Consider the following 26,570-nt stretch of genomic DNA (forward strand, 5'->3'; position numbering starts at 1 on the left):
GATTTTCATTTAGCTAGCTTCTATACTACTATCGCCGTTCACATTCTGTTAAACTGCGTAATGGTAACGCGGAGCGGGTGCCAATTGGGGGTAAAAACATGTGTCCATTTGGTGTAATCTAGAAATACTTTACATCGCACTTGTATCGGTCTATATAGGTGTTTCCTTAGTAACTTCATCCAGTCGCATAATCCCAAATGATTTAACATAATTCAGGGGGATCAGCGATTCACATCCCTTGTCAGATGAAGCTGTGGGAAAACTAGGACCGAGTAAACATGCCGATTGACAATGCCCGCATCCTAGGTCTAAGGCTAAACTAGAATAGAATGTAATACGAGGTTAGACCTAAAGTCAAAAACAACAACCCAAGGCCCAAAAATGGGAACAGTAACCTTTGTTCCCTGCGCGAGTCATAGAGTAAACTTTAACATAGCTCTGAAAATGTATAAACTACCGATTTTGATTGGTTGATACACCCAATAAATATCTCCCGATTAAGACCTTAGACGCTTCGCTTTGGGACTAACCTAATGCGAACTACTGTGTACTAGTGCGACTCCTTGTCCAATGAGAATTCTGCCAATCCGTTTTAACCACATATGGTTAGCAGACTGCCGGCGTTCCTGCGAAGCTTTCGCTGCGCCAATTATTATTGATCCAGTAGTCCACAGGACTCCGCAGTACTTCGCAATAGTACAATTTTGGCTTAGCTTATTTTGAAATTCGTCGTAGCGGGTCTGAGAACTGAGATAAGGTTACTCGGCTATTTCTTGGAAGCAGAGCCACTAGCATCAATTTCGGCCCAAATCGATCGTATAATTTTCAACGCCTGGACCTTCCATATGCCTACTTTCTACTAATTCTGAATGCAAAAAAGAGCTATCTCTACATATTTACGATCACATTATTCCTTTATCTTAATTTAACTTAGAGGATTATGCGTGTTACAGGCTAAGCCCGTAACATTCGATGTGCAGCTCATTGTGAGGCCGCTGCAGGTCCGCCCCTCACATAGTAAACTTTAAAATATTATTACTGGGGCTAATTATTATATCAGGAAACTAATCTGTGATCTGCCTGCACACTGAAATGTACGACGAGGGTAATTCGGTTTATAGCCAAATATCAGGACCAATATTCGTGCAGGAAATAAGGGTTACATTCCCATTTTTGGGCATTAGATGGTTGTATTTGAGGTATACCTGCCCTTGTATCATATATGGCCCCATGTAATTATTTTAAAGTTTACTGCAAACCATGCACGAAGGCAAAAAATATTATATTACTACGTCATTTATTACATTCCATGAAAAGAAAATGGACATAAAGTATAAAGTAGACTAGTAAACTCGATTCTTTTAGCACATTACGAAAATTTCAATACCATCTCTGTAGAATAAATACTTCTGAGAACGGTTTGAAAGGTGGGCCTGGGGCTGGGCCCGTGTTATCGGCCTAGAGACCGATATATGAAGGTCATTAGCGATCAAACTCAATGCTGTTTCAACATTCAGAGCATTCTGCGGAGAGGGGCGCATGTAATTTGATGTAACGCTTCCTATTGCCCTCGCCGCTCAATCACCACATTTTTGAGAGTTCTGTCCTGTCTTCGAGCTCATCATCTGTATTAAAAGCTGTTTTTATGTCCTTCTCTCACAGACCGCGAAGTCTATACTATCAGAACAATCAATGAGTACGATGGATTGGCTAACATCGTCGTCACTGCAAACAGCTCCAGTGATGACGTCTTTATGGTTGGCGGCACTGGCAGGAATAACCTACTCGTTCTCTCTTGCAATTTATCGACTCTACTTTCATCCCCTAGCCAAATTCCCTGGGCCTAAGTTGGCCGCGGTGACTAGCTGGTATGAATTCTATTACGATATCATCGACCAAGGAACCTTTGTCTGGGAGATTAAGCGAATGCATGATCTTTACGGTACTATAGCTTCTTCCTGCTTCCTTTGGTTTTATAAAGGGAAAAAAGACAACAAAAAATAATTATCCACTAATTTTCTTTCATAGGCCCTATTGTTAGGATAAACCCTCAAGAACTACACATACTCGATTCGAAATTCTACGACACAATATACGCACCAGCATCCAAGAAGCGCGACAAGTACGCCGACTGGGTTGTCTTCCTTGGAGTTCCAACGGGTGTCTTCGCAACCTGCCAACATGACCACCATCGTATTCGACGCCATGCATTAAACCCATTTTTCTCCAAAAAGGCCATTTATGACATTGAAGGGCTGATTCAGGAAAAGATTGAACAGCTCTGCGCCCGATTCAAGGACGCTTCCTTCTCAGAATCCATTATTCGTCTTGATGCGGCTTTAATGGCGCTCACCAATGATATTATCGCTCATTATTGTTATGGGGAAAACTACAACTGTCTTGGACAGGACGATTTTCGGGTTTCTTTCAAGGACACCTTGATGACTGCGGTGGCTGCAGGAGCATTTGTGAGACATTTTCCATGGGTGGCTTCCATCATGAGTGCGACTCCAACTTGGGTGGTGCGCTTGATGAGCAAAAACCTTGCTGCATTGCTGGATTGGGAACAAATCATTAAACAACAAGTTGGGAGTCTGATAGGACGGAGAAAATCTGGAAAGGAAATCACCGAGCGGTCGATCTTCCAGGCATTGCTCAGTAGTGACTTGCCTGAAGAGGAAAAGTCTTATGCGCGACTACTCGACGAAGGCAAGTCATTAATGGGTGCTGGTAGTGAGCCAACTTCGTGGGCTTTGACCCTGACTATATTTTACCTATTGGAAAACAAAGATATTATGCAGAAGTTGAGGGAAGAGCTACGTGAAATTCCCCGTGAGGGACCATTGTTACGCAGTTTGGAGCGAATGCCTTATCTAGTAAGTTGTCATTTAAGAAGAGAAAGATGACCCAATTGCTGACTTGATTGTATCATAGACTGCTGTAGTCAATGAAGGCATTCGTTTTGATCACGGAGCTGTGGGCCGTCTACCTCGTATAGCCCATGAGGCTATCCATTACAAAGACTGGATCATCCCAGCTGAGGTGAGCGGACAATATTTTATCTTCAGTACAACAGACTAGACGCTCATCACACGATAGACGCCGATCAGCTCAACCAACTACTGGGTACACATGGATACCAACATTTTTCCCGAACCTGATCAATTCAAGCCGGAGAGATGGCTCAAAGCCGACGAAGAAGGATTTCCGCTTCAACGGTACCTTGTCTCTTTCAGCAAAGGTAGCCGGCAGTGTGTTGGACTTAAGTTAGTATTCTTCCTTGTCCTTTGCTTTATCCTCGTTCCCGTGAAAAGTTTATTAAATCCAGACAATGACTAATTTCCCAACCAGCCTTGCACATGCCGAGATGTACCTGACTCTAGCAGCACTTGTAAGCCGATTTGACATGGAATTGTATCAAACTACATTGCAGGATGTCCTGCCTGCTCGCGACCTTTTTGTTCCAAGACCAAAGGCTGATTCGAAAGGAGTGATGGTCAAAGTAAAAGTAATTGGCAATTAATTCGAAACCACACTCTCCATGATCCACGAGAGATGAAGCGTCAACGGTCTAAATTGTCCTGCCTGTGTGACATCCTACGGAAATATAAAATATAATATCTTTCTTTAAATAATAAGATATATTTTAAAGAAAATGCTTTATACTTTTTTATCCAAGATAGATATCTCTTTTTTATATGATATTTGAAGTTCCTTAATATATGGATGATAATTGAAAATTAAGGTATTCGGGGGTCTTAACGATTTTCTTGGCTGTGGCCGATATGGGGGGTGGCCGATAACAACGTTCAATGTTCAGTTGCAATGACTAGCGTCGCACTCGTATCATTCGTATTGTGGCTGTGGAAAATGTGAATATCGTCGGTTCAACAATTTTTTTTTTGGAACCCGTCGTCGTTGTTAATTCATATTATAGTCCGCATCTAGACCTGGTGTGGTTGACGGACTGTCCCACTATTACATACATATATCTGCCATCTTTATAAAGAAAGGCAGACAAAATCATAATTCCATTTAGCCCCGTAGTGGTCTACTCCAGACTCCACTCCATATTAAGTACTAATTCTAAGGGAAAAGCATGAAAAACCTTAGAAGATTTTATCTCAAAACTCGGTATAGAGAGGGAAGGAGAAGTTGGTGATTTGGAACTATGCCGTATATAACCCCTACATGTATACTCCTTCTAAAACACTCACTTATATATATATAATTACCCTCCTCCAATATAGCCTTGAAGTAGAGAAGGATTCAAACCTATAAAGGTGTATTAATTGATAATTCTGGGCTGTGCCCTCAACAGCCAGAGAATTCCTTACCCCTTGCCAGACAGCTTGCCATTAAGCCATCCCCGTCCTTTTGGAATTTGTAGAGTGGCCTGCTCTCTACCGTCTTCATGCACTGAGCTCTCCGTACCAATCAGAAACCAAGTATACTCTACCAACGGTCTCGACATCAGCACATGGGGACCTAGAAGAGCTGTTCGTGCCGACACTAGACAACGATACCTCACCTACCGCAATACTAGGGCGACAGTTTCTAAAGTATTATATTCCAAATTTCATCATAACGACGGATCCCAATAACCACTCATGGATGCACGCTCTCGCGTGATCTCGCATGGAATAGGGGTTATAAGAACGCGTCGGTGTCAGATTCAGATAGTACATAGAATCGAATACTGTTTACCATAATAACTCGGGTACCCTTTGAACAACACTACGGACGCGTACATTCGCTTGTTACCGTGCACGGCTTGACTTTCTAGAAAGTCAACCCACATTTAGGTTTTTAGATTTTAATCCAATCTATATATATCTCTAAATATATTACATGGATGTGAATTAAAAAGAAAATCTCTATTGATTCTGTATCTTAAAGGTTTTATCATCATAATTAAAAAGCCGATGTATATTATAGAATTTACCTTATAGAAGCGTGGTAAGTAGCCCGATGGTAACTTTCAATGTTATCCTTGTAATTCAAGAAAGTTGATTGATTATTCTTTCTGATGAGATACAAGAGACTATATATACGACCTGGAATCCAAATTTATTGGAAATAAATTTTATTCTTCGCATTGACAGTGCAGCATTATTTCCGACGTTGCAGTTTTGTTCCTAATGTCAACTGGTGCTCTTGCCTCGCATCACAACCGGCCCGAATATAGCTAGCTGTCTTATATACCTCAACGCGTTATAGTTTCATGATTATCACATCAAGTCTTGTATTTATTCCAAACTATCTTGCAAAAACCATAGCTGGGCAAGCTCCGACTTCGTCTCCTCCCAGTTCACACCCTTCCAGCGTTCTTCCAGCATTTTGCGGTTCTCTGTCAATTTCGTGGCCAAGTCTTTCCAATCTACCTTAAGTAGTTTCCCATCTCTCTTAACAATCTCTCCATTAACCATGACCGTATCCACGTCGGTTGGATGACAATGCATCACTAGTGCGGCACCATGGTTCACAGTCGAAACCATTGAGGGGGAGTCAGTACGGATCAAGACGATATCGGCGAGCTTTCCGGGTTCCAGGCTGCCCAGGTCCTTTTCTCTGTGGATAGCCTCTGCACCACCTAGCGTAGCCATGTATAAGACATGGTCAACACGGGCTTTGGAGGCGTTCGGAAGCTTATTCCATGAGTGGTGCAAGGCACTGTCTCGCGATCTTTGATTCTGTAAAGCAATTCTCATACAGACGAACATGTCTCCGCTGCAGAAAGCAGGTACGTCCACCCCCAGGCCGACGCGGCAGCCGGCCCGTTGTAAATCAAAAGCCGAGGGGAGTCCGTGGCCCATGGCAAGTTCAGTCTCCGGTGTGGACACCACCCCGATTTCATTGCTCTTCAAAAATTCTGTGCGGATGGAATCTGGCTCACAGGTATGCGAGAGTGTCACCTTTGGTAGGGGCAGATTGTTCCGTCGCAGGAACTCAAGAGATGGCAAATTAAATCTCTCGACATCGTGGACGGTCACTGGAATATTGTTGGTTTTGGCGAACTGGAGAACTTCTCGAGCCTCATCCAAAGGTCGGTGGTTCATGGTATCATAACCTAGGCCGATGGTGACGCGGCCATCATTACTTTGCCCACCCAGTGGACTCTCGCTAGCTAGGGACTTGAAGAGTGCGATCTGCTCCGGGTGTTTTTCATCCATGTCAGGTAGGACCATGGGGTTCAGTGACTGCGGATTGGCGAACGGGGCGACGCAATAAATGCTACGTATTCCCGACTCGACCGTTGCTCTAATACATTTCTCGGCGCACTCTCACGAAACAACAACATGAGAGTGATCCATAACGGTAGTAATGCCACACCATAGAGCCTCCGTCGCGCCGGACAGCTGGGCGAGGTACATGTCATCCGGAGTGAGGAATGTCATACGGCCTTGTAGGAGATGTGCACAATAGTCGAGAAAGGGATGGTCCGCAACAGTGGTTCTCAGTTGAGCTTGGAAAACATGCCTATGGCCGTCAATAAAACCCGGGGAGACTATGTAGTCTGAAGCATCGATAACCTCGGTCCCAGCTCCTTCTGTGCTCAAGTCTGGACCGATCTTCGCAATGATGTTGTCTTCCACAAGAATGTCCAACTTGGGGAAAGACGATGTCTTTTCATGGTCAAATTGCAGGACATTGCCGCCTTTGATAAGATATTTGGGCATGTTTATAGTGTTCTGTGGAAGGTAGGTTGGTGATTTGACGAAGCTGGAATGTGGGAATCAGATGGTCTCACCTCGACAAATGGCCTGGTAGCCTGAAGTACTTATCTGAATTCCCAGATTCCTATGGGATTACCCAAATTCTCACTGCATCCTTTTGCTAACGTCTAATTTGGGGTAATCCCCGCGATGAGCCACTCCGCGCCTACTGTCGGTCCATTGTCGGATTAATTGCCTCTATGGCTCCAAGTCGGCAGTACCAGCAAAAATAGACCGAGAATTTGGTAGATTCAAGTTGACACACTAGGTGGTTCACCTAATCGTGCCATACTGCCTACCTGCCGATATAGCACGATTAGTTGCTACATCCGACGCGTCGGCCGAGGTTACGGTTTCGGCTTGATAAACGTCTTCGCAAGATGGCTCTTCTATTGACTCCGGTTCTCTTGCTCTGAGATCTTAACAATAATAATATCTCTCACTCTTTGCCACTAGATTTAATCCGACAAGGAATAACGTCCAACCCCCCCCCTGCCGTGAGCTTGTTGCGTCTGTAAAACAGCAAAATATGGAATTCTCACCAATCTATGTGCCCCGGCCGGGACTGCACACCTATATGGATGACTTCCGCCATTTCACCGCCGCGCAAATGACAGTCAACCTTTGTAAGCTCTTGCAATGATTAATCAATAAATTACATCACATCTTGAAGTCGGGATTTGGTGTCTTATTCTATGCTAATAAGTACCCAATACTCTTTAGCATCTTATCACGACCTCCATAAATTCTCTGTGGAGCGCCCTAATGAATTTTGGACGTTACTGTGGAAGTTCCTAGATATAAAGGCGTCTTCCCAACCTTCGAAGGTATGTAAGAAACATTGCAACATCGGGGCGAGGTTGAGAGCTCATCCGTCACAGGCCATCGACGAGGCACTTCGAATAGACCAATTTCCCCCGTTCTTCGCCGGTGCGAAGCTCAATTATGCCGAGAACATATTGCGAACCCGGGGAAATGGCATTGCCCTTAAGTGTATCGACGAGTCTTCCTTGCGGAAACCCGAGTCCATTACCTGGGATGACTTGAGGGCTCAAGTGAGGGAAGCTGCGGATGCAATGCATTTCTCCGGAGTGCGACGCCATGACGTTTTTGTTGGTATGTCTGCACCATTGGATCCTACATAAGACTATGTTGTTGAATAGAACTATAGCTATCGGCGGCAACTCGGCCAAGTCTGTTGCCTTACTCCTCGCAACCGCGTCTCTTGGTGCAGTGTTTGCTTCGTTTAGTACAGAACTTGGCGAGATGGTATTCTGATCTTCGAGAAGCTTTCTAGTTCTGGCGGCATTATAACTAACGCTTCCAAGGCACTGCTTGACCGGTTGACTCAGCTAAAGCCAAAGCTTGTCTTCGCGCAGACGGAATACTCGTATAATGGAAAGAAGCATCGCATTACGGGGAAGATCACTAAAGTCTTCGCCACAGCCCCCAAAGCACCTGGTGCCGAGCTCATTTCTTACTTCGACAGCGTTGAATCTCCCGGGTATACAGATGACTGCGGTGTTCCTTTAGTGCCCTGGTCAGAGTTTGTCGGTAGGACGAGCGGCCGCAAACTGTCATTTGAGCAAGTGGCTTTCCACCATCCTCTGGTCATCCTATTTTCATCGGGAACGACAGGGACACCAAAAGGCATAGTACATTCGCACGGAGTAAGTAAAAATTTCGGGTTGCCCCTGAGCTATAGAAGGCTGATATCGCCAGGGCCTCGTGGTCAACGGAATGAAAGAAAACCGCCTTCACAATAATTTCGGGCCATCTGACGTCTACTTTCACTTCACCAATGTAAGTGGCATTGTGTGCGTCCTATCTACCTTTGAAAATAATTGACGAAGTCCAAGATTGGTTGGACTTTGTGGAATATCTCCCTTGGGGCTCTCCTCTGTGGCAGCACGCTCGTACTCTACGATGGATCACCATTCTACCCGAGTCCGTCGGTTTTTCTCCAGTCAGCACTCAGTACCGGGTAAATCTCTCACGCCATGACAGAAGCCTCCATGCTAATGGATACGAGAATTACTGCATTTGGGGCTGGACCGCGATACTTCGAAGAGATTCGTATTGCTAATATCAAACCAAGTACGTTCGGACATCGTGTTTTTGCGTAAGTCTAATGACGTGACACAATGCAGATTCGTTCCCGCATATTGTGGATTTAATTTTATCTACTGGAGCAATTCTGACAGCGTCTCTATCGCTATGGATTTCGCACGCCTTTGGACCAGTCTGCCAAATTTCCATGTCGGGAGGGACAGAGTTCTGTGGCTCCTGTAAGTTTCAAGGGAATAGTGCCTCTGGAGACCTTATCTAATACTACTATTAGTCGTACACGGGACCAAGACTTTGCCGACCTGGCCGGGACAGATCACAGTTAAGGCACTCGGGCTCGATGTCGATGTGTTCTCTCTCAACGGTCAATCTGTCCCCCCAGGGGAGATGGGGGAGCTGGTCTGCAAAACTCCGTTTCCCAATATGCCAACATCCTTTTTGAATGACCACAAGAAGAAAAGATACTTTGACGCATACTTCTACTCAATTCCTCGTACGTCTAACTCTTATTTTCCGAATTTTACTTGGCATGGGCGGGATTACTCACGCTGCTTATTAGACGTATGGACTCATGGCGACCTGATCAAGGTTGATCCCAAAACAAAGGGCCTAATCATTCTTGGCCGAAGGTACGGGGGAGCTACTCCAATCAAATCTACGCACACTAACTATGATGCAAGTGATGGGGTTCTCAATCCATCTGGTGTGCGTTTTGGCTCGTCAGAAATTTACTCTGTTCTTGCCAAGCGCTTCGCCAAGCAAGTATTGGATGCTTTATGCGTGGGCCAGCAGAGGCAAGACAAGGATATGAGTGAGCGTGTATTCCTGTTCGTGAAGCCTTACCCGCCCCTCCGGAGCCAGGTGGGTAGGCTTCTGGAAACTAGTATTCGGCGGGCCATCGCCCAGGACCTCAGCCGACGCCACGTTCCGCAATTTGTCTTCGAACTTGAAACTATTCCTTACAATGCGAATGGGAAAAAGATGGAAATTAAAGCTAAGGCTATTTTAAATAGAGGCTTGCATGGTCTAAACTCACTGAAGATCTCGCGCGAGGAGAGAGCCATGTTGGAGCCTCTTCTCAAGTTTTTCAACATTGAAGATCTTTTAACAAAGATAGTAGCAAAGATCTAGAATTTGAATGATGGAGAGCATTGATAGACAAGAATTAATCACGTATGTGACCATCGCTCCTGTGTCCAAGGCTTCGTTAAATTTGTTACGTTTGGGTACAGTGAATCTTCTCTGCGTGAGGCCATGGGAAGCCCTAATCGTGAACGGTTTATTTCTCTTCCTGGATAATAGATTTTCGCTCTATTGTCTATCTAGCCTGACTTCTCCTGTTTCTCGTCATGAATTATAAGCCTGTTCTCCATAGGCAGGAATGACTTTTCCTTTATGGGCCCGGCAGGCTTCCCAAAAACTAACTGTCCGAGTAACTCCCAATCACGATTAATTTGCCACTCGTCGGCCACCTTTTGATCAATCAATGGATTGTAGTGTTGGAGCGTGGCGCCCAAGCCCTCGGTGCATAACGCAGACCAAACTGATGGTGCGATATAAGCATAAACATGGCATGGGCCAAGCGGGTGAGAAGCCACTTACCAAGATACTTATGCATTGCGTTAGTCTGATCAGACCAACTGTTGAAATATTGGGCGAAAGTTGTAAATTTCGGGTTAGAGCGAAGAGCGGAGACCGCCTCCCTGTCCTCGTAGAACAACACCTTGGAGGTAGATTGTTAGGATGGAAGCTCCGTAACCATAAACATAGCTAGATTATTCTAACCGTTCCGTTTGCTCCTCTGAAGTCTTCAAGTTTGTCTTTGGTGTCTGGTGGCACACCATTATCTCCACAAACATCTTCTAAGCATCGCTCCGCAATGTCCCAGAGCTTTCTATTGTCGTCATCAAGCATGAGAATCATCCGAGTGGTCTGCGAATTAAAGGACGAAGGCGTGACCAAAAGGGCGTTCCGCAAAATGCCTGTGATGGTGTCCTTCTGGAGAGTCCGTTCGCGACCCAGTTTGTGGGTGGTTCGTCGTTTGCGAACCAACGAGAACAGTAAATCCGAGGATCGAATGCTTTTTAGGACTGATGTCATTGATGGGTCAATATGAGCCCTGCACTTATGTTGGGTAGGAGAGACTCAAGCGCTTCGTCGGGGTGAATTAAGCTGTTAGGCCGCCTTAAATGTTCTACACATTGGTGTGTATCTAGTGAGTCCGTAAAGGGAGCGAAATTGTCCCGTTGGCTTTATGGAAGATTGACCGAGCACTCTTATTACGCCGGAACCATCGTTTAGCTCCCTATGGCTTCCCGGGGGAGCTTCTCGGCTTTACGGGCTAATAATGTTACCCCGAGATTTGATCTCAGGTAGTTGTGGTTAAAAGGTGCATTGTAGCCCGTCATAACGAAACAACCGAGATAGATATCTGCGACTGATCTCATCAAATCCATCATGCTATTTTTAATTGTTGGGATATCTGGCAACTTGGGCCTGAAGCTGGCCGATGCACTTATTCGACGAGGCCACCAGGTCCGTGGTGCATCAAGGTCCAAGTCTTCCGTTCCTGAAAAAGATCTGGTGAGGTTGGAGAGTTTTTATCAGACCAAGAGTTGGTGCGATGCGGACACTCTTAGACAAGCCGTTCGAGGCGTGGACACGGTCATTTGCGCATACACTCCGATACCATGCCTAGCCTTGGAGGCGGAGCTACTTCTCGTCCGAATTATGGAAGAAGAGGGCGTTACGGCAAGTTTCTACATTGAAATCCTGTGAGTAGACCACTAACATACTAACATATCTTTCACAGCGGTTCGTCCCATCTGCCTGGAATTTGGATTGGTCTCAGCTTGAATGGGGCCAGGTGCCCTATTATGACGTCTTTCTTGCCCTTAAGCGTCAACTGGAGCTCTCATCTACTGTCAAGCCACTCTACATCTTTGTTGGAATCTTGTGTGAGGTATTCTTCTCCGTCCCAGACCATGGAGGCTTCGCACCTGCAAACCAAGGCGTGTGGGATCCTGCGCCCAAGAGAGCCGTGGTGTGGGGGTCTGGACATGAAAAGTGGCAGATCACGACGGAGTACGACGCAGCTGAGTTCACGGCGGAACTCATCCAGGACCTCTCCAATGAAACCGGAATTTACAGATTCTGCAGCTTCGAGAAAAGCACACGGGAGATGGCGGAAGCATACGAAAGGGCTCGTGGCGTTAAAGTGACAATCGACACGGCTGGAAGCCTAGAGGACTTGAAGGTCACCGCGAGAAATACAGTGGAGAAATTAGGATTACAGAGATTCTGGGAGTGGATGGGATACTTTTATCAAATTTACCAGCTGAATGGAACTTTCCATATGAAAAATCTGGACAACGACCGCTACACAGCTGTCGACGCGACCTCTCTGGAAAGGTTCCTGGAGCTAAATCCCCAAATTTAGTGTGATAACTATATAGCTGGCCAATTTTCGAAGTTGTTCTTTCAAATGAGAATGCGATCCTTCTGGAGGTACATTCATGGTTAGTGATTCGGGTTTGCATAGTGTAAATGAACGGTGCGATAAAAATGAGGCTATTGAGCCGGCTGTTAATGCGTTCATATCGACTGGCCATGGAAATAAGTTTGTTAGTTTAAATTCCTCTAAAAAATGTCGAGCTGTGGACTATAGTCATAAGTTGATCCCCCATCAGTTCGTAGCTCTCTAAACGTCTCGCATCTAATCATAATATGTTGCAGGTCAAGGCTGCAAATGTGTAAGTCACCCCTTCTATAAGTTACTGAGTACTGTTGAATGTGCATATATAAAATCTGAAAATATTTTTAATACCGAAAATATTGATTTGTTATTAGAAAATCTGTTTTTAAATTCCTGATATAGTATCTATATTATAAATATAAACATAAAAATGATCATTGTATTTCTGTATTTTATTTATACAGTTGTATTTCTTTTAATATAGCTTTATAGAATAAAAAAAATAAAATCAGTTATTGAGATTAGTTTTCATACAATACTAGAAAATTATAAAGCCAACAAATCGAGACTGGCTTGAGACCATACGCGGGCAGCATCGCGGGATCTGAAGCGTGAGTCGGACAACGTCGGTGTATTGTCGCTCGAATTACGACGGCATTAGCCCGTAGTCCTTGTGGGGGAGTCTCGACGCTGGGGCAATAAGCACGATTGGAGAGCGCTTGGCCGAGCAGCCCAGCGGTTCATCAGGAAGCAGGAAGGACGGACCCCACTCGTATGGTGGTGATTGATAATGCTGGCGATGCTGTAGATGTCGAGTTTGCGTGATTGCTGTGATTCCCCGTGGGGAACAATTCCAATTGCCCGATTGGCTGACAGCGAACAGTACTGTCGGCTTCCCTCCGCACACCCCGCCAGAGGGTCTGCTTGTTAGACTGCACCCTTTCTCGTTACTGCTCAAGTTGTCCAGATCCAAAACTCGACATGGATCAGGAAGACCAGACTGCCAGCCAGCCGAGAAACAGCTCAGAGCAAGCGCGGAAGCAGACACGGCGGGCGCAGGACGGCGTGTTCATGAGCTCCAATTCCTCGCCGTGGGCATGCTACCAGTGCAAGAGGTCAGTCAACCCTTTATTCGCTTTGCTCCCGATACACTGACTCGGAGTCCAGGAGAAAAGTCAAATGGTATGCGCGTGTCTCTACCCGATTCCTGGTCAATCCACTAAGACGTAGGCCTCTTGGGTGCTTTTAGTGACAAGACGACTCCTTCATGTCGGATGTGCATTCGACATATGCATGACTGCCATTACCCATCCACCGCGCAGAGACCGGGGCCAAAGCTGGGTGGGAGCTGCCTCTCACTTCCTTGTTTTTGGCATATGCCTTGCGCGTGCGCCGTCAAACCTTGTTTGCTGGCTGACTTTGAATCCTCCCACCAGGCAGCAATCGAAAACGAAAAGCCTCAAATTCCCAACTCCCCACCCTCGATAAAGAGTGCCGCACCAGCCGTCTGCGCGAGATCGAAGGCGGATACCAGCGATCAGACTGTATCAGCACCGGAGCAAGTAGGCCATTACGCCACCAGCAGGCACTGAGGACCAAGGGTAGTAGCATATCCAACTGGATATTTCACCACTTCCACGAGAGGCAGGCCTATCGAGATGATAGCGAGAATAGTCGAAAAGTCTCTCCTTCACCTGAGGCTCACTTCCTGCCGACCCCACCTGAGGTGGTCCAGCAGAATAACATTGCCTGCATATGTCATATATTGGGCTTGGAACAGAGTCAGTTATCTCGGCTGTAAGCGTCCCAAAACTCCGTTTACAGGCGGATTAAAAGTGGCATGGACTGATTCAGTCTCTGTCTCGATGACAGGACTGATCTATATTTCCTTCATATCACATCAATTTCACTCTTTCACCGCCCTACGTTCGAGCGACGCGTCTATGTAGAACTTATGCCCGAGCAAGCGAGCACACTGCTGGCTTCTATGTTTTGCCTGGCCTCGAGGTACGCTCAATCAGGCGACGGCATCGGGGCGCTTCTCCCTGAGTGCTTCTACGAGATCGCATCAGACGCTACCCACAAGCAACTCCGGAGTTGCGGAGACAGACCTCCACAGCTATTTCTCCTACAGGCTCTCGTGCTAACGACTTATAATGAACTGGTGACTGGTGTTCGGGGAGTGGCGTGGAGGTCGCTGGGGCTGGTTATTCGGATAGCGTACGAAATGGGACTTCACTTGGTTGACATGCCATCCAGATCAATGAGAAAAGATGACCCAGAGTCGGTCGAGGTGTGGATTTCCAAGGAGGAACGCCGCAGGTTGTGGTGGACCATTTGGGAGCTCGAAGTATTCGCTACCACCATACGAAGATGTCCAATCGGCATGGACCAGAGTCAGCATGCCACGCTTCTGCCAGTCGAGGACACTTTCTGGTTTGACGGGAAGAAATCGCCAAGCTGCTTCCTTGACGCTGACCCAACGCTTCGGTGGAAAAACTTGCAGAGGAGCGGCAATGAACATAGCAGGACATGGTTTATCGTCATCAACTCTTTCATGTACGATGCACACTCCCTGGCGAATCCTTCCGTGCCCCACGATGTTACATTCGGTCGCGGCCAACCTTCAGATGACCAGCGGCACTCCCACTCTGCCGATATTGGTCCCCAACTAGTAGTCCTCGAGAACTGCGTCTCGTGTTATTCTATGGCACTGCCTAAGCAACTGCACTATCCGCCAGATCTATCATATTCAAACGAAACGACCTTCTGTGATTCGATGAAGCGAAAGAGAGACTCCGACATACAAGCGATACATGTCATGACTCAACTTGCAAAACTCATGGTTTTGCACAACGACTGCTTCCGGGACGAACGTTCGGGTGCCGGCTCTCAGACCGAAGAGGTAGACCGTACTTCCTCGAGCCCGATGCGTGAAGCACCTCGTCCTGTTGACGAAGCCGCAACCCATCTCAACACCCTCTCGCCTAGATACCTCCGCGCTGCAGAGCAAGTAGTCAACATTGTGCGCGATGCCACGCCATACCGTATTAGCGATGGTGATCCTCTTCTAGCAAACACTTTTTGGATGGTTGCTGCTATCCAAATCGTCCAGGCGACATTCGCAGAGACTCAATCAGAGAGGCTGGTGGCGCAATCAAACCTCGACCTGCTACGCCTGACCCTGATCCAGCATAGAGATTTCTGGAATACCTCGTCTATTCTGGTGCAGAATCTGGACAACTTGGAGGATGCAATGGAGAAGGTCCACTCCCGTGTGATCTCACTTGTTGCCACTCGGAGTCAGACTCGCACATACCCACCCTCGCCAGATGAAGAGAGAGTTCATTACGGCGTAAGCCAGATATTTTCCACTTATATTATGCACATATGCTGATGTAGCACAAGCAGAGCGATATAGCCTTGACCCAGAATTCGAACTTTGCGGGAGGGCTGAATATGGAGCCTCTCACGCAAGGGCAAGACGCCTCAGGCGAACTTCCTGAAGCTGAAGTGTGTCCGAATAGCGGCGTTATTTCTTTCGATGACGAACTTCCGCCTTGTGACACAACACTTGTCGGTGACTCCGGTATGGGATTATCCATGGACTTATCCATACAAGCCATTATATCAGGAGCGTGGGAAACTTCGAATGACCTGTTCTACAATACGGACATTCTGGAAAATTCCAACTACTTCTCATAGTCGAACTATATAGGTAAGATTAAAGCTGGGACTTTGGAACGATACCGAGTCTCAACTCGCAGCCACTACTACGAAAATCACACGCTCAGTGTATCTTAATTCATTTGAGCACCGATAGTAAAAAAACTGGTTCTCTGTCGGATAAGGAGCCTCGTGTCTCCCTCGCCGGGTGCTTGCGCGATCAAGATTGCGGCATGGAATTGACGGTCTTCCTAATGCGGCAGTGGTTGCCTAATTGGGAAATAAGTCGTTGTATATTGGCGGTGTAAAGCGGTGGTAAAAATCAATAAATTGACAAAGGATTGTATGGATAACTCACAGCCAATTATACCCATTATGTCAGCAGCCGCTGGGGATGACACTACATATACGGGTTATACGGAAAAGATATGTGCAACACTAACCAGGATTGGTTTAGTGCTCTGGGCACGCTCAGTAAGCTAGGATAAGCTGTAGCGGCGCTACTGTGACGTGCCTTTTTCCAAAGATATTCGATTCCTATCTAGGGGTGCGATTCTCTAAAACAACAAGCATGGGAAAGGAATCTAACTACCAGGACCTGCGGGAAGGTTTTATCTTGTGTGCTTAGGTAACCAGCTTGACCCCTTATGGCCCCGGGGTGAGGCTATCCCCAGATCTGGCACCGCGGGTTAGGGTTGATGCCCTTCCTGCCTGAGGCCTTCTATCCGGCCATAAGGCCGCTTCTACCCTTGGGGATAGCCTTAGGCTCAGCTGTCACATCATCCCTCTCTTCAGAAACGCTTGTCCTCAAGTGTTGGTTGCTGGTCTGTTATCATCTGTATGCTTTTCAATAAATTGATCTTCCTCTATAGCTTTTATCCACATATCCAATCAGTATAGCGGACCTGGCTTCTTAAGATTAGCATTATAGAATGATTTTAGCGCTAGTAAAGTATTCAAAAAATACCCTATTAGATATTATACTGGATCTAGATCTCTACCTAGCTAGCTTACTCAATAGCACAGCTTCTTCCAGCGTATCTAAGAATCCAGGATCCTGTCGACTTCCTATTCTGAATTTCTATTGATTTAGAGCTCAAGACATTCCTTCTCTAGTTAACCAGCAAGGGGCTTGGTTAAAATAACGTAGTAGAGCTTGTCTAGAAAAAAGATATAATATACTTGTACACCTTATAATAAATCTAATTCAAAGGTATGTTCTATCTTACACAGTATCTTGTATGGCTTTTTAGACTAATAGCCTAGTTTCCTGCCTAGTCATCTTATATCCCATCTTTTATTACTAATGTAGATGTGGTCACTAACTCTGAAATCTATTTTCTATCTATATTTATTCACTTGTTGTTGCTGTCTGCCTTATACTTCTATAATATTATTGCAGGCGTGGTTCTATATATGCTCTAAATATTATATCTATACTTAGACTTTTTTCTTGTTTAGTGTATAGCTTCTAGATAGTATTAGTAATGTTTAATTAAATAATATCTAAGGAGTATAACCTTTTTTTATTTTAAATAAGAATATTTTTATAGATTCCTGTAGTAGTGACATAGCTGTAAAGTTAATAATTAATAAATACTCCAATTAGTTATCTATTGTAAAGTTAATATATAGCTATAGCTGCTATTAAAGATACTGATTTGCTATCTCTATTTATCTATCTATCTAGATATACCATGCTATTAACAGCTTTATCTTAATATAAAGGATTTAACATGCTTTTTTCTAGAACTTAGAGATGAACTAGCCTCTTTAGTCTGATATAATACTGTCTAGTAAGCTTATCTACGGGAAGATATACTAAATCTATAACTTTGCTATATCTCTAGCTGTCACCTCTTTATGGCACAGTATAGAGACTGGTCTTTTGGTTAAGCGGTTAATGGTAATAAAAATATTATCAAATCTTTATTTGTCCTAGGACAGTTCTATGAAGTCTATTAATAAATGCTGTCAAGGTTATACTGGGATAGGTAACAGTTAGAGAAGTCTAGGGGCTTTATCTTTATATATATTTGTTCTTTTGCATATCTTGTAATTATCTATATATTAGTTTATATCATTACTCTATACCTTCCAGTAGAACTGTTCTTAGACTAGCTTTAGTATCTTTGTATGTTCTAGGTGCATTGTTACAGGTTATTAATGTACTTCATTTAGTAGTTGTGCTCATAAATCGTCCTTCTTAGAAATATAGAGTTATTTATTAAAAAAAAATTGTCTTTTAATCACTCTATAGCTCTCCTCTTTCTTTAAAAGTAAGACTTTAGCACCTTTCTTAACTATATATTCCTTATTAGCTGTTAACACTTTGGTGATAATATTATCCTCTACAGTTAGAGTGACTAGTTCTGTATATACCATCTCAAGTACGATTTTATTGTCAATTTTATACTATAGCAGTAGTATTTAGTTCTAGTGGTTGAGGTTTTTCGTCTTTTTATCTTTTCTCTAGATAAGGATATCTGTTAATATATTTACTTTTCCTAATTAGTATCTAAGTACAAAGTAGTATTCTTTTAAAAACTCATATTATTGGGCTTATCAGGTGTTCAGAGTTTTAGTAGTCATAAAGTACTCAAGAGCCTAGTAATTTAATAGGATATTAAAGGACTCCTATCCTCTTAATCCAACTAATTCAGACTTCTATTTTCTCAGAGCCTTTATTACTGCCAGTAGTTCCTTATTATAGATATCATAATTATACTTAACTAGGGTTATTAATACAAAATAGTACGTAACTAGATATTATTCCTCATCCTCATATAGTTAAGATAAGATTATAGCCACTACTCCATCTGATATGTCCATTTCTATATGGATTTGGCAATTGGGGTTATAATAAGCTAGCACCAGGGCTTCTGATAATTTCTTTTTTAGACTTTCAAATACTTTTTCACACTCTTTACTCTATATAAATAGAATATCAGTTTAAGTGAGGTAATGTAATGGCTTTATAGTTTAGCTATAGGCCTTTATGAACTTCTAATAGAAGTTATAGAAATCAAGGAATAACTATATTCTCAAAACTGTTATTAATGTTTTTTAGAAAAGAATAATCTTAATCTTTGCTAGGTCGATTTTTATTTTCTCTAAGATAATAATAAAGCCTAGATATTTAGTTAATATAACATAGAACTCATATTTTTTAATACTGGTTTGTAGTCCTGCCTCTCAGAGTCTTTCTAACATCTATTATACATATATCTTATGCTCTAGCTTATTCTTGCTATATATCAATAGATTATCAATAAACGCAATCACAAACTAGTCAAGGTAGTCTATAAAGATATCATTAATCAATCATTGAAACATCACTAGTCTATTAATAAGGCTAAACAGCATTATCTTATACTTAAAAGTGCCATACCAATAATAGAAGATAATTAGATCTGTAGAGTCTAGGTATATTTAGATTCAATAGAACCTCTATTTAATATCCAGCTTAATAAAGATCTTTGCTTTACTTAAGCGCTTAAAGACTTTCTTGATAAATAGCAGTAGATATTAGTCCTTTCTAGTTAAAATATTCAGCTTACAATAATTAATATAGAAGTAGAATCTACTATCAGCTTTCTTAGCTATAAAAATTAAAGATGTAAATAGTGTATTATTAAAGATAATAAATCTTTTATTCAGGTTATTAATAATATAGTCTTAGGCTGTTTAGAGCTATTCCTCTAATATTTAATATAAAGGACTATAACCTAACTCTAAATCCTGATTCAACTTAATCTTATAATTATATTTCTAGTGAACTAACAACTTATCTAAACAGATCTTTAAAAAAATATTAGCAAACTCATGATACTAATCTAGCAGCTACTACTTAATCTCCTCACTTTCAGTCGACTTAGCTATTCTTTCCTTCTTAATTTCTAGCGCCTGCTCTATCTTGTAAAGACTAATTATAAAGATATCTATAGTCTTATTTTTCATATAATAATAGAATCTAGTAGCTCTAATAATTGCTATATCTATTCTATACATCCTTCTTTCTAAATGTTGATAATATAGGTTTCTTATTAGACTGACAACTAGTGACACTTTTTTAATACTATTAAAAAGTCCTATGACATTCTCTGATTATAAGGCTTTCTCTATTTTCTATAGTTCTATCTTTAATTATATTCTTTATGTTTTTCCTATAACTGTAAACACTTTTCTTTAAGGTTCTGATTATAAGAGTAGGACAGATTCTTCTATTAATTAATCTTGGCGCTCTATATTAGCTTAATACTTAAGATTAACTAGTCTATTTCTCCTTAGTATTGTCTTTGGCATACGGATAAACTATTCTCTCTCTATTTAATCTTTAAGAGACATATCCTCCAGCCATAAAAAATGATAGTTTCTATAATCTATCAATATATTATACTTCTCCAGCCATATATAACCTAAAATAATATCATAACGGCCTAGTCGTATTAAGAAAAAGGATAGATGCCGCTATATCTAGCTATTAATAATTAGTGTTAAGATTATAAGATACATAACTAGTTCTATTATCTTTCTATTATACTCTCTTACTCCATAGGGTTCAGAAATAGGTACTATATATATCTAAAAGTGTTATATAAACTTTTCTGCTAAAAATACATCTAAAAAAGCAAATCTGTTAATTTTAATATTGGCTAAAGCTTTAGTACAAATTAAATATCTATTTTTAGCTAGCTAAATAGATACAGTTATACTATCTTTCTCTCTCTCTATCAGCTATAAGAGATTTAAAGCTTTATTATCCATACTTAATGCATCTAAGAAGGAGACTTCTTCTAGACATAGGCATTTTCTGACTTTTTGCCTGTGTTATCCTTATTTTGTTTCTCTAAGACCTTTAGATCCAGAGCTTTTTTCTTAAAGAGGCATTTGTTAGTACAATGATTGTTTAGTTTATAATTAAAGCACTTATCTTTATTTATTAGCTTTTTTTTTTCTTCCTAGGAGAGCTGCAGTTAAGGGACTTTATTCTTTGGCTTCAATTTTCTAGAGGTATTTGACTGGTAACCTCTCTGGCTATGGCCTTTACTGCTTCCAATCCTATAGCTGCAGGCGCATTGTTCCTCTTCAGCGATTTACTCAAGGTAGTTGGTAGTAATGTGGTATCCTTATATAAAGGTCTGGTATAATATTATTAGGTCAGTGCTTTTCTTGATCATAGCGCGCTGTATATCGAATAAGAGTTTATAGTAGAGTTCTTTCTTTCATTCTAATAGGGTGAGGCCAGCTTCCTAGATAAGAAGTATAAATTTCAATAAAAAGATCTAAAACTTCGAATCTCTTATTACTAGGTGATAGAGTTCCATCTTTGTATTGATCACGCGGTTCTCATCTATATAGATTATTCTTAGATACTCAAAGATATCACCAATATCTTAGTAATATTATGCTGAGTCCTTCTGGAATTGTGGGAGCAAGTGATTGGCTGCTTCTCTCTTATATATTCCCTTCATGTATGCTATATAGGCCAGGACTGTTAGGTAATGGTTGGTGTTGGTTTCTAATTTGTTTTTAATGTTGATCTTCTATGATTTGTACTTGGGATCGATTCCATCTAATAGCAGCTAGCTATCTAGTAGCTTGATGGTCTTTTTCTTATAGTCTTCCCTGGCTAAAGAAATATTGGTGATTACAGTATCACGCTCTATAATCAGTTCAGATATAGCCTAATAATAATCAGCTAGATTACTTTTAAGATTCTGAATCTCCTCTCTTATAGAGTCGATTTCTTCTGTGTTATTATTGCTAGACTTAGTGAGAGCTTCTTCTAGTCATTTCTTTTATATAGAGAGATGTTAGAATAAATCTTTAAATAGGCCTCTAGGGTCGCTTCTATAAAGCTCAAGGAATTCATCTTTATTAAGTAGTCCTTTAGAAACATCTCTAAGCTTCAGTTTTTTAAGATTAACAGTCAAGTGGTAACTAGGCTCTTCTATATCATTATTGCTGGCGCTTTTGCTATACTGATATCTGTTAGTGATACTTAGTCTTACTATTATACTAGCTCATAAGATTTCTAGATTTTAAATGAAGATAAATAAAGATTTAAGGTTAAAACACTGACAAAGCATTTATTATAGCTATATGGACTATATTAAATATAAAGAGGTTAAAATAAAGAAAAGTCTACCCCTAACTAGAGCACTGACTGTAACTAAGTGCTGGCTATACTAGTTATAAGAAAGATAAAGATAAAGTATAGCGATGTTTATTGTAATATGATGTGCCTTTTTCTAAAGATATTTAATTCCTATCTAGGGGTACGATTCTCTAAAACAACAAGCATAGGAAAGGAATCTAACTACCAGGACCTGCGGGAAGGTTTTATCTTGTGTGCTTAGGTAACCAGCTTAACCCCTTATGGCCCCGGGGTGAGGCTATCCCCAGATCTGGCACCGCGGGTTAGGGTTGATGCCCTTCCTGCCTGAGGCCTCCCATCCGGCCACGAGGCCGCTCCTACCCTTGGGGATAGCCTCAGGCTCAGCCGTCACACTACAATATATTATATCAGGTGATATAATATAATTTATTAAGTGATAAGATATAATATATCGGATAATATATTATAAAAACTATATAGAGACGCTTATTTACCATCATATATCTAGCTTATTGTGTTTTATTCTCTCTCTAAAATAGTATACTACTATTACTCTTTAACATACTTTGCAGTCTATCATTGCGATAGTACTCTACTTTATCCCTGGAATTGTCTTACACAACGTTCTCATTTTGCCTTCTGTTAACAGAATACCCACCACGATTCACATCTTGGTGACAAGTTGTTGAACCGTTTGACAAGGATTAACTTTATAAATATGATAAATTATATTAGTTCTAAATCTTTTTTCTCTATAAATATTATTATTAGAGATTTTAGTATTTTAGTTTTTATATATTAATATACTATTGTTATGCAGAAATGGGCATATATAGTGGTGATATTCAGATACTATCCCAATTACTGCCGGCTGACCTTAGCATAAGTCAAGGATTAAGTGGTGAGTGCATATAAGTACTAGCTTTAAAAAGAAAATAACGTATTTTATAAGCACCGCGGGCCACATAAGCGTGCTGGGCCACCCTCTCAATTTCTTCCCAGTTTTAACCCAACATAATTTTGAAAATCGCGCCACCATACCAATATGTCTCAGAACGCTGTAAAAATCCCATTAAATAATGAAGGAAGAATTCAGCTTGCTATAAACGCGTTGAAAAAAGAACAAATTATCAGTGTATGCGAAGCAACGCGTGCTTTTGGTGTACTAAGATCGACGCTTCAAGCCAGAGTCAAGGGTTGCTTGTATCGCTTATATAAGCGTCTAAACAACACCAAATTGTTAGAAACCGAAGAAATCATGCTTCGTGAATGGATTCTTTCTATGGATAAGTGAGGCTGCCCTATTAGACCGTCGATGATTAAACAAATAGCCAATTGCTTACTTATAAAATGTGATTCCATTACTTTACTATCTACTGTTAGTAAATGCTGAGTGACCAATTATTTAAAACATCAGCATAACCTCTAGACTCACTATATTTACAAATATAATTATGAGCGCACTTTATGCGAGGATCCAACAATAATTAATAGCTTTTTTAATAATCTTAAGCGTGTTTTTGCCGAGTATGGAATCCAGGAAGAAGATATTTAGAATTTTGACGAGACTAGGTTCTCTATAGATATCATATCTACTACAAAAGTTGTATACAGCTCTGATCGCAAAGAGAAATCTCATCTGCTGTAGCCTAGAAATCAGGAATGGGTCACAGCTGTGGAATATATAAGTGCGCGTAGGATCATGTTACCTTTACTTATTATATTAAAATTAGTCAACAAGCTGCTTGACTGGTATAATTTACTCTATTTACCCCCTAATTAGTTAATTACTAAGTCTCTAAACAGTTGGACATCTGACAAACTCAGAATTAAATAGCTTTAAAAAATATTTAACCCTTATATGAGACTGTTTACAGTTAAAAAGTACTGTGTTCTAGTTCTTGATAGATATAGCAGCCATCTTATATCCAAATTCGATCAGTACTACACTATAAATAATATTATTCCTATATACATGCTACCACACTCGTCGCACCTGCTTCAGCCACTTGATATAGGTATTTTCGCAGTTCTTAAGCGCTTATATAGGCAGGCGGTTGAGAACCAAATACGTTGCAGTGTTAACCATATTAATAAAGACAATTTTCTCACAATATATTCAGAAATTCGGAATAAAGCCTATACTATACAAAATATTAAGAGCAGCTTTGCAGCAACTGGCATTTCTCTATTTAACCAAAAACGTGTGCTATCTAAGCTTAATATTCAATTGCGAACATCTACCTCTCCAAGCACAAGTCATTCCTCTATAAATTGGTCACCAAAAACACCAAATAATATCAAAAACCTGACCCGCTAAACAAAAACAATAGAGCGACTTATAAGACATCATTCAACTAATCCAAATTCGCCCACTAAGCGCGCGTTAGACCAGTTGATAAAAGATTACTCTTTAACGATGAATTCTACTACTATTCTTGCACAAGAAAACCACAATCTACGAGCAGTAAACAATTACTAGAAATAAAAGTGTACAACCTAGGGTAGGCCTATAAACAGGCCTAAGATTTTAACAGTTTCTGAAAGCCGTGAGATTGCTGCAGCAGTATTGACAGCCCAGGAAGCTTTATAATTATCTAATCTAGAAGTTGCTTTGGGGGCACGCAGGCACGCGCCATAGACCTGTTCTAATTGTAACCAGGTTGGTTATATTCGCACGTACTGTCCAAACAATTTGGTATAGAAATTATATAGTAAATGGGATAAATCATTACATTTTGGTCAATGTAAGTCGATTTTATCGGAAGGGTGGCCCGGCACGCTTATGTGGCCCGCGGTGCTTATAAAATACGTTAGTTAGTAGAAAAAGTATATACTAGCCCAATGGAGATTTCGGCCTTAACTCCCATTAAAACCGCTGGTTAGTAAGCGGGTCAGCATCCCCCATAAATGTCTTGTTATTGTGGCATTCGTTCAACCCTCTCAGTCTGGATTAACCAGTTAAATTTTTCCCAATGTAATTCCTCAAGACATTCATACATGCCCTCGTGGTTTTTTCACTTGCTCACACTCCCTCCGGAGCGCCTCTATCCACGAGCAATGGTGGGAATTCGCCGGTGCTCGTACAGCTAGTTCCTCAAGCGACGTCTCTCGAGAACCTTGCCTTTCGACGGAATGGGGATATCTTAACCACGTCCTCCACATCTTCCTCTCTTTTCCTCGTGTCGCTGAACTCTAGTTGGACATCCCCCAGCGTACTACACGACTTCTCGAACCTGAACGCCCTTCTTGGCATAGCAGAAGTAGAGGACGATATTTTCTACATCTCTGGTGCGGTTTCTACCACTGCACCCAACCCTTTGAACGAGATCTGGAAAGTGGACTTACGTCCTCTACAAACTCCGCCGATGGAACCATTCTCCAACCTGCTACAGTGTCCTTTGTTGCTAACGACACGTCGGGGGGCCTATACAATGGCATGACTCGCCTGGCTACCAACGATACCAGTAGTATTCTCATGGACGATTCTATACTCGGAAAAATCACGCGTCTAGATCTTGCCACTGGCGATCTTGCAGTCGTCATTCAAGACCCGCTCCTGACTGTCCAGAATAAGACCAATCTCGCCATTGCCGTTAATGGAATCCATACATACGGTGACAAGCTCTATTTCACATCTCTGAACCAGGGGGTTTTTGGTCGCCTACCTATCTCGATGGTGACGGGCGAGCAGACAGGTGCGGCGGAGGTCATTGCTGACGGACTTTTTGTTGCCGACGATTTCGCGCTTTCCAGGGACGGTAAAAAGGCTTGGGTTGCTATGAACACTGCTGACGTACTGGTTGAAGTTCAAATCCCTGAAAAGACTAGTAGTGTCGTAGCTAATTCAAGCCTATTGGGTTCGGAGTCGGCTGTGGCAATTGGCCTTGGCTATCAAGAAGCATCTGACCTATACATTACAACAGCTCAACCTGCCGGAAACTCTACCGTTGGTGGTATTGTCAAGCTTGCATTGGATTAGCAAGTTCACAGTTGAAGGGGTGGTGCCGATACGGAAAGATCATGGCCAATCAATATTCATCAGTATGGTAAGTCAGGAGAGGCGGGCGCGGGAAAATTGCTATCGACACCATTGTGGCCGGTGAGTCTGGGTTACAGTTGGTAAGGTGTCTCAGGGAGCTCTATCAGGTTGTCACTAAAAATTTCATAGCTAAATATTTAAAAACCTAGAGATAATAAATGATTATTTCATCTACTTAGCTTTTTATATTACATATCTTTTTGTTGGTTTATTGAAGCAGTCGAGATATCCGCGTTTTGGCGCGCCGGCCTCAGGCCGCGAGAGGGCTCACGTCATCTCGTATGGAATAGGGTAGGGATTGGCATTGTCAGGGACCCACTCCTGACAGACACGATTTTTTGTCAGCTCTGACAAAGTTGTTATAGACCCACTTATTTTAATCTAATTATACCTCGGGAGCTATACCTCTTTTGGTAATTAAAAATATCTAGAGAGGTTATGAAAATTTATGGATTTTTAATTGGTTTTTGGTTTGTCTTGACC

The 26,570-nt window shown here is 42.0% G+C and overlaps 6 protein-coding genes across 6 annotated transcripts; 4 read left to right on the plus strand and 2 right to left on the minus strand.

The window, feature by feature from the left end:
• Nucleotides 1-1,701: 1,701 nt before the first annotated feature.
• TRUGW13939_11834 (uncharacterized protein) lies at nucleotides 1,702-3,523 on the plus strand (the record flags this gene model as incomplete). The annotated part of the gene is made up of 5 exons (XM_035494938.1): nucleotides 1,702-1,942; nucleotides 2,029-2,876; nucleotides 2,935-3,042; nucleotides 3,100-3,266; nucleotides 3,352-3,523. The coding sequence occupies 5 exons, from the start codon at nucleotides 1,702-1,704 to the stop codon at nucleotides 3,521-3,523; spliced, it is 1,536 nt and encodes a 511-aa protein (XP_035350831.1).
• A 1,726-nt stretch (nucleotides 3,524-5,249) lies between these two features.
• On the minus strand, nucleotides 5,250-6,680 carry TRUGW13939_11835 (uncharacterized protein; the record flags this gene model as incomplete). Its single annotated transcript, XM_035494939.1, has 2 exons — nucleotides 5,250-6,234; nucleotides 6,289-6,680. 2 exons carry the CDS (start codon nucleotides 6,678-6,680, stop codon nucleotides 5,250-5,252), a joined length of 1,377 nt encoding a protein of 458 aa, XP_035350832.1.
• A 565-nt stretch (nucleotides 6,681-7,245) lies between these two features.
• Nucleotides 7,246-9,914, plus strand: TRUGW13939_11836 (uncharacterized protein; the record flags this gene model as incomplete). Its single annotated transcript, XM_035494940.1, has 12 exons — nucleotides 7,246-7,342; nucleotides 7,440-7,543; nucleotides 7,598-7,832; nucleotides 7,888-7,985; nucleotides 8,045-8,386; nucleotides 8,439-8,519; nucleotides 8,576-8,663; nucleotides 8,724-8,813; nucleotides 8,867-9,004; nucleotides 9,058-9,276; nucleotides 9,343-9,412; nucleotides 9,464-9,914. The coding sequence occupies 12 exons, from the start codon at nucleotides 7,246-7,248 to the stop codon at nucleotides 9,912-9,914; spliced, it is 2,013 nt and encodes a 670-aa protein (XP_035350833.1).
• A 191-nt stretch (nucleotides 9,915-10,105) lies between these two features.
• TRUGW13939_11837 (uncharacterized protein) lies at nucleotides 10,106-10,883 on the minus strand (the record flags this gene model as incomplete). The annotated part of the gene is made up of 3 exons (XM_035494941.1): nucleotides 10,106-10,326; nucleotides 10,386-10,506; nucleotides 10,569-10,883. 3 exons carry the CDS (start codon nucleotides 10,881-10,883, stop codon nucleotides 10,106-10,108), a joined length of 657 nt encoding a protein of 218 aa, XP_035350834.1.
• A 357-nt stretch (nucleotides 10,884-11,240) lies between these two features.
• Nucleotides 11,241-15,963, plus strand: TRUGW13939_11838 (uncharacterized protein; the record flags this gene model as incomplete). Its single annotated transcript, XM_035494942.1, has 8 exons — nucleotides 11,241-11,528; nucleotides 11,596-12,194; nucleotides 12,325-12,406; nucleotides 12,519-12,535; nucleotides 13,067-13,440; nucleotides 13,695-14,055; nucleotides 14,131-15,613; nucleotides 15,670-15,963. 8 exons carry the CDS (start codon nucleotides 11,241-11,243, stop codon nucleotides 15,961-15,963), a joined length of 3,498 nt encoding a protein of 1,165 aa, XP_035350835.1.
• A 9,521-nt stretch (nucleotides 15,964-25,484) lies between these two features.
• Nucleotides 25,485-26,027, plus strand: TRUGW13939_11839 (uncharacterized protein; the record flags this gene model as incomplete). The annotated part of the gene is made up of 1 exon (XM_035494943.1): nucleotides 25,485-26,027. One exon carries the CDS (start codon nucleotides 25,485-25,487, stop codon nucleotides 26,025-26,027), a length of 543 nt encoding a protein of 180 aa, XP_035350836.1.
• Nucleotides 26,028-26,570: the final 543 nt, after the last annotated feature.

This window comes from Talaromyces rugulosus, chromosome VI, assembly GCF_013368755.1.
Source record: "Talaromyces rugulosus chromosome VI, complete sequence".
Taxonomy (NCBI): domain Eukaryota; kingdom Fungi; phylum Ascomycota; class Eurotiomycetes; order Eurotiales; family Trichocomaceae; genus Talaromyces; species Talaromyces rugulosus.